At 44.7% G+C, this 7,500-nt stretch overlaps 1 protein-coding gene across 9 annotated transcripts in view; it reads left to right on the forward strand.

Annotated features, from left to right (window-relative positions):
* Window positions 1-7,500, forward strand: part of LOC124955850 (mushroom body large-type Kenyon cell-specific protein 1) — a 76,691-nt gene that overhangs the window by 38,285 nt on the left and 30,906 nt on the right. For all 9 annotated transcript variants that reach the window (XR_007103004.1, XM_047510873.1, XM_047510874.1 and 6 more), the window contains one exon: window positions 5,425-6,595. Coding sequence is in view for 8 of the 9 variants with exons in the window: in XM_047510873.1 (XP_047366829.1) it covers window positions 6,502-6,595 (94 nt within the window). In the remaining variant the exon portion in view is untranslated. The remainder of the gene's footprint in view (window positions 1-5,424; window positions 6,596-7,500) is intronic.

Below are 7,500 nucleotides of genomic sequence, written 5' to 3' on the forward strand. Positions count from 1 at the left end.
AGAAGAGAAGAGAAGAGAAGAGAGGAAAGGAAAGGAGAGGAGTGGAAAGGAGAGGAGAGAAGGGAATGGAGGATGCTGTGGTATACGCGAGACGTAAAAGGAAGGAAGAAGAGGGAGGAAGCACGTAAAACAAAGTAACGACGAAATGCACTTCCCCCTTGGCTCTCTCTCCGGCAGTACCCAGAGGGAAACGTCGAACGAAACGTTAAAAACTGGGAAGAGGAATGGACGAGAGGAGAAGGGTAGAGAAGGAGGAGGAGGAGGAGGAGGAGAAGGAGGTGGGCCCAGCGGAGGCTTGCGTGAACTAGAAAGAGAGAGAAAAAGAGAGAGAGAGAGAGAGAGAGAGAGAGGTGCGCGGACCAGCACCACCCTGGGAGAGTGCTGGGAGGGTGCCGGGAGGTTATGACAGCCGAGGTATTGAGCGGATCCTTCGTTAAAAAAACGAGAAGTACACCGCTGCTGCTGAGGCGCGTGGAAGGGAGACGGAGGACATTGCGCGAGCGACGAAGATAGAAAGAGAGAGAAAAAGAGACAGAGGGAGAAAGAGTGAAAGAGAGAGAGAGAGTGAGAGAGAGAAAGAGAGAGAGGAGACGACGGCTGTTGCCGGCGCTGGTGCAAGTTGTAGGTAGTAGTAGGTAGTAGTAGTGGTGGTAGTGGTGGTGGTGGAGCCGATGGTGGTGGTAGTGCCGATGCAAGTAGTGGGGAGACCAAGGAGGGTGAGAGTGCAGGGCTCCCTGGCTCGTTGCCTCGACTCCGGAGGTGGGTCCAAGGGGTGAGACCAAGTAACCGAATCCAACGCACCCTTGCCTCGCACCCACCGACTCCCCCACGAGCCGGAAAAAACCGAGTGCAACGACTCCCCCACTACTACGACTCTTTGCTCGCCCTCCAACTGCTCTTCCTGATTCTCTCCTTTCTTCTTTACCATCTTCCATCTCATTCTCGTTCACTCATCGGTCCCTTCCATCTTTGAGAAACCTTCCGACACCGGGCGTGTCGGAATCGAAGGACCTTTGCCTCTTTAAATCAAATGTACCGCAGCTAAAATGAGAAAGAGATAGATAGATAGATAGATAGATAGATAGATAAATAGATAGATAGATAGATAGATAGAGAGAGAAAGAGAAAGAGAGACGGAGAAAAAGAGAGAAAGAGAGAAAGAGAGATTATAAGTTTTTTAGAAAGAACTAATTGTGGATTTATACAATAAATTTCTTACACAATTATTTATATTATTTTAATACAAGATGTTTGTTCCTTATCTCTCTCTCTCTCTCTCTCTCTCTCTCTCTCTCTCTCTCTCTCTCTCTCTCTGCCTCTCTCTCTCTCTTTTTGATAAAAGTCTTCTTATTACAAATTACCTTCTAATGGCCAACGAACACGGAGGATGCAACTGGTGAACGTGGACGGCGCATGTGGTCGCCCATAGAAATACTATTCGTCGAGTCATCTGAACTATCGATCTAGCAACGTAACCGTGACGCAACGAATCGCTCGAGAATTTCTACCAAGAGGATAAGACGTTAATGCTTTCTTCGATCTCATCGCATATTCTAACATTCAAGCTTAGTTGGAGTCGGTCGAAAAGCAACAGGGCCAGGCCCCTCTTGGCGAACTTCCAAGTTGCTCGACTTCTCGCTATCTGAGATGAAAACGTGTCTCTCTCCTTTACTTTCTCTCTCTCTTTCTTTCTCTTTCTCTTTCTTTCTCTTTCTCTTTCTTTCTCTTTCTTTTTCTTTCTCTCTCTCTCTCTCTCTCTCTCTCTCTCTGTGTGTGTGTGTGTGTGCGCGTCTGTGTTTCACACAGAATCAACTGGTGTAATTCGAAGATCGTAACTTTCGATCGATATTTGGGAATAAATCGATATTAGTCCGAAAATAAGACATTATAGGTAGAATATTGTTGTGACTTTTATTGTCATAATTTCGATTGATTTTGAGTTAAAAAGATTATTTGATTATCCAAAAAAAATTAATTTCATTTTGATCGATCGATATTATTCGTCGTTTTCGAAAAGTAAAGAAAGAAAAAAGAGGACACGTCGTAGGGCGGTGCTCCGAAGAGATAGAGAGAAAGAAAGAGCGTTTCTTTGTGGACGGAAATGCGGGATGGACACGCGGAACGACGGAAAGCGAGCGAGATCGTGTTCGCGCGCGCGTAAATGTCCCTTCACGTACGTGTGTGCGTGCGCCTCCGCGAACTGCTCCCTGGATTCGCGTAATGGGAAAATCGATTAGGAGTCGAGTAAGTAAGGTGACTGTTCAAGGTGTGCGGATACGTCGCGTGGAAGGTTCTGCTCTTCGTCGTTCTTTCCTTATTTTCGGGGAACTCGCTAATTGGCTACGACGAACGGATTTCTTAAGTTATTTTCCATAAAGAAAAAAAAAATAAGACAAGTCTCTCCATCGATTTGAATAAAATTTTTCTCGAATTTTACACAGTATGATTCAATAATCATTATTATATTAAAATCATTAATTACTCAGTTGATTATTTTTTTCTTGCTGATAAAATAAAAATTACGATTTTATTCTCGAATTGTTTTTGCTTTGGAAATAATCGTCTTCGTGAACTTTTTTTAAGTTATATAGGATGATGGCGATAATGGCCCACCCTATATATGGATATATATATATATATATATATATATATATATATATTCCATTCGATTATCCACAACGAAGGGCTCGCTTCTCGAATTACTTCTAGTAGGTATCGCATTAAACGTACGCACTCGAAGATGAACTCACGTGAACATGTTGGTCGTGTAAGCTGCACGCTCGAGCAATGCTTGTGTACACACATATATACACATAACTATATATACCTATCTACCACTGTGAGTTTCCACATACGAAACTTTCCTTTCTGTCTCTATGTATTCTTCGTAAGTAAACTAGTAGAATAAGAGCAAACGAATCGTTTTATAGTGATCTATTAAAGAATAGCATCGATTGAAACGTTAGTATAATTATCATATAGTTGCCTCTCGAAAATATAGATATGATATGGCATATAACTATGATTCTTTTCTTTCAAAGTTTACACTTATTACGGTCTCTTTTTTCTTTTTATCACCTTACCTTCCGCGTATACGTGAGGTCGTGAGGTCATAAGAAAGTCCAGCGAGACGAATATGCAAAGCCATGGATGCAAAGTGGGCCAAGCATGTTATTAGTTTTAATTAATTGATTATATATTCAGCTTGCATCCAGAGCTGAATTGCTTCCCCCTCTTCGTTTCTCTTCTCCCTCTTTACAAAGTTGCTCTCTAAGGAAAATTTTAACGATTATCCGAAAATCGATTTCATTCTTTTCTTTTTTCTCTTTTCTTTTTTCTTTTTTCTTTTTTTAATAAAGCAAGGAAATATTTCGTAAAGAATTTTCAATAAACATTTATCATAGGGAAAAACAAGCAATGGGGGATGATCATTGAAAGGGTTAAGCGAGGATGCAACTCGAATAGTCCGGCGCAGCTTAAAGCTTTGGAGCTTTTCCCTCAAGCGAGAGGAAACCCACCGAAGGTTCAATGACGCCATCCTCGTCCTCCTCATCGTCGTCGCCGTCGTTGGCGGCGAGCGACGATAGCGGCTCCTCCTCCATCACATATGCATGCGCCTCGTGGTGAATGCAGTACAGCTCTGTAGAGTTACACCGAGCGCACCTAGAAAGGCACGCTCGCGTCCGCAGCTGTCGTTCTATGTGCCTTTCAAGATACTTACCCACGACGGATAACGTCCTTTTTATTTCCACAACAACAAAAATAAATATAATATAATATAAGAGAAGTTTGGAAATTCCTTTTTACAGATTAGATATATCTCAACGAAATGGAAATGATATATGAAACTTTTAGCTATATATAAAAATATATTAATTATTAATGCTATTAAATATATATATATATATATATATATATATATATATATATATATATATATACGAAAAGATATATTTAATACCATACTTTGATATAAAAGTTTAAACGAAACGTTGCATTTTTAATGTCTTTGTCTTTCAATGTTTAAACACAAATTGATGCACCCTTCTTAAGGATATAACTATTTATTTATACCTTTATGGATATGCATGATTATTATTATCTAGAAGAATAGAAAATTGTTTGCATCTTTAAGACAAATGTATAAATATAAATAATTTAAATAATTTTTAAAACGAACGTTAAGGGAGAATACAAATTGAACGCAAATTTTCTACATCGCGGTTGGTAAATATTTGCACGAATTAAGTCGATACAAGCCGTCCACTGTCCTTCCTATTGGCTACTTTGAAAGTCTTCTTTTTTGTCTCTTCTTAGCAAAGCCATAGCATCAAAAATAATGACACTAAAATTCGCTTTCCAGTCGGCACAGTAATAACGAGAGAGAGAGAGAGAGAGAGAAAAGATAGAGAGTCAAGTTCATTGACCCGACGGAAGGCGTCGACCGACTTGGTTTTAATCGAACGTAAGAATATTACGTCGAAAAGGAGCTTTCATCTAGTAACGAAAAGATAAATCACGTGTTCTAACTATTCTAATCTCTGTAACATTAACCTATATTCGTATTATATCGAATCGAAGTGTTTTTAAGGTATATAAAGTTTTAGTAAGATTCTGGTAAATTAACTTCTCTCTCTTTCTCTTTCTCGCTAGAAGAAGTAAATTCGAGTAGGGCCAATTAGAAGATACGATTGGAAGGAGAGTAAAGGCGAGAAGGAAAACGCAGAAGCAACAGTAGTCGCGCGCGCGTGTTCACGAGAGAGAGAAAGAGAGAAAGAAAGAGAGAGAGAGAGGGAGAGAGAGAGAGAGAGTCGCCGAAGAGGCGACAGAGAGAAGGAGAAGGAAAGAGGCAGTGGGTGTGTAAGAGAGAAAGAGAGAGAAAGAGAAGGGGTAGGGCAAGTGGAAAGGACGAGGGTGTTAGCGGGGGCGGATGAAAGGACGCTTACCAGCTACTACCTATTGATCGCCAATTCTTTTTCTCTTGTTGCATATTAGGCGCACTCGGCCTCCTCTCTCTTTTCCTCGATGTGCCGTGTGCGAGTCCACACCTCTCTCCTTCCATTTCTTCCTCCTCCTCTTTTCCTCCTCTTCCTACCTTTTTGGCCCTCACCCTTCCTACTTCGACTCGTGGCTGTAGAACGCGCGAATCCGCCCCTATAAACTCTATTTCTCTTTTCTACTATCTCTCTCTCTCTCTCTCTCTCTCTTTCTCTCTCTCTCTCACTCGCTCTTTCTCTTTCTCTTTCTCTGTCACATTCTCTTTCAGTTGATAAAATAAAGAGATCGAGACGAAAGCATTCTTACTTTTTCTTTTTCTTTGTTTCTTTCTGACATTCGACAATGTTTCATTAGAAATAGGTAAATTTATTAGCGATACATGGATTCGATTTTAGAAGATAAAAAATGCAATGTCTTTTGTTTCAGGTTACAATCGGTAAGAGAGAAAGAGATAGTTGAAGAAGTCTGGTCGTTTCGGTGCAGGAAGAAGAAAGAGGAGAGAGGGAAAGTCGAGGGCGCAAGCGTGCACGTGCTCTTTGCGCGTTCCTATGCCCTAAGCAGTCTGTCCCACTATCAGAAGTGGCACCGAGGACGGAGGAAACGCGGAGGCTAGTCGTCCCTCCGTCGTGTCGGCCTCATCCCCTCCCCGGTTGCGCGGCATCCCTCCAGCCTGCACGGAGGACCACCGCCGCCGCCGCCGCCACCGTCGACGTCGAGCATACAACGACAACGACGAAGACGACGGAAACGATCAAGACAACGACGACGACGACGACGACAACAACAACAACGACGAGGACGACGACGACGACGACGACGACGACGCCGACAACAACGACGACGACGACGACGACGACGACGACGACGACGCCGACGACGACAACGACGACGACGACGCCGACGACGACGACGACGACGCCGACGACGACGACGAGGACGAGAAAGACGGATCGTTTGTGACGTCGAGAGAGAAGCACGCGCTACTCCGCCGCGTGCCGCGTCGGCTGTTAGGGGAAGCAAGAGAAGGGGAAAGAGGAGAAGACGACGTACCGAGGAGGAGAAGGCAACGTTGTTGGTGGTGGTGGTGGTGGTGGTGGTGGTGGTGGTGGTGGTGCAGTTGCTGCCGGACGTGAACGTGTTGGTGATAGTAGTAGTGGTGGTGCTGGTGGGGACGGCACCGAAAGGAAAGAGGTGCTGGAGGAGAACGACGGCGACGGAAAGGAGAAAGGGGAGGAGGAGGACGGTGGTGGTGGTGGTGGTCGTGGTGGTGGTGTTGGTAGTGATAGTGGTGGTGGCGGCGGCGGCGGCGGCGGCGGCGGCGGCGGCTACGACGACGGTGGTGGAGGAGGAAGAAGAGGAGGAGGAGGAGGAGGAGGTGGTGGTAAAGGTGGAGGTGGCGAGGCTCGTGGCGGCGGCGAAGGAGACGCGGACGTCCACGCGGGTACACGAGGCAGGCACACCCGGCCGGCACGCACACCCATATTCTAAGATGTGATTTCAAAAATGGCGGATTGCCCCTATGCCCGCTGTATACAGGAACGCAGACATATCCGACGGGAGCTGCTGCGATGGACAAAGAATATGGTCTTCGTAGTCGGTGAGTAAAGCAGACACGAACAGCTGCTCGCCCTCTCGCGTGGGTGTGGTGCTGCTGTGTGATGCTGCGTATATGTTTGTGTGTTGCGCGTGCGTCCATGAGAATGTGTATGTGGAGTACGGACGGGGAGGAGGGACACACGCCGCTCCTGAGACCTGTTGCGAACCGAAATACCGAATCCTGCTAGACACACCGATACACCCCTTGAATCCGTGCGTTCAACAGGGTGATTCTCCGCGTGCTCCCTTTTTTCTTCCGTTTTTTTTTTTTTTTTTTTTTTTTTTTTTTTTTTTTCTTTTATTCCTTCCTAATTCTTTTTAATGTTTCTTCTTTGGATTAGATTGGAAAGAAATTTTAGAAATTTTCTAGCAAAGGTTATTTCGACAAGATCTATTCGATCGAATAATTTGATTCGTTTGGACTTTTTTTTTTTTCTTATCGCTCGAATGAAATTGCATTTCATTGGGAATTGCAAAATGCGTTTGGAATTCCGAAAGAGTTGTGTGTCTTGACCACGGACAACGGATTCCAGCCGCCGCCCGAAAGTGCTTTCTTTTCTTCTTTTTCTTACAGCCTGTCCTCCCCTGCTTCCTCTTTCTTTCTCGACACACCCCACCAAGGAGACCCTATCTCTTCCCCACCCTCGTAACCGGTTCGACGAAGGGAGAGTTTCGTCGGTCGCAGAAGGCGTGTGGAGACGCGCGTGTCGGTGTTGCTTGGGCTCGTAGTCGTCGTCCTCTTCGTCGTTACGCTTCTTTTTCCTGACCTCTCACTCCCTCTCTCGCTCTCGCTCTCTCTCTCTCTCTCTTTCTCTCTCACTCTACCATCCCCATCTCGTTGGAAGTGTGTCCTCTCCCTCCCTCACCTTTCTTTTACTTTTTTCTTCGTTCGGGAACGCAGCTGCC

This window comes from Vespa velutina, chromosome 19 (assembly GCF_912470025.1).
Source record: "Vespa velutina chromosome 19, iVesVel2.1, whole genome shotgun sequence".
Classification (NCBI taxonomy): domain Eukaryota; kingdom Metazoa; phylum Arthropoda; class Insecta; order Hymenoptera; family Vespidae; genus Vespa; species Vespa velutina.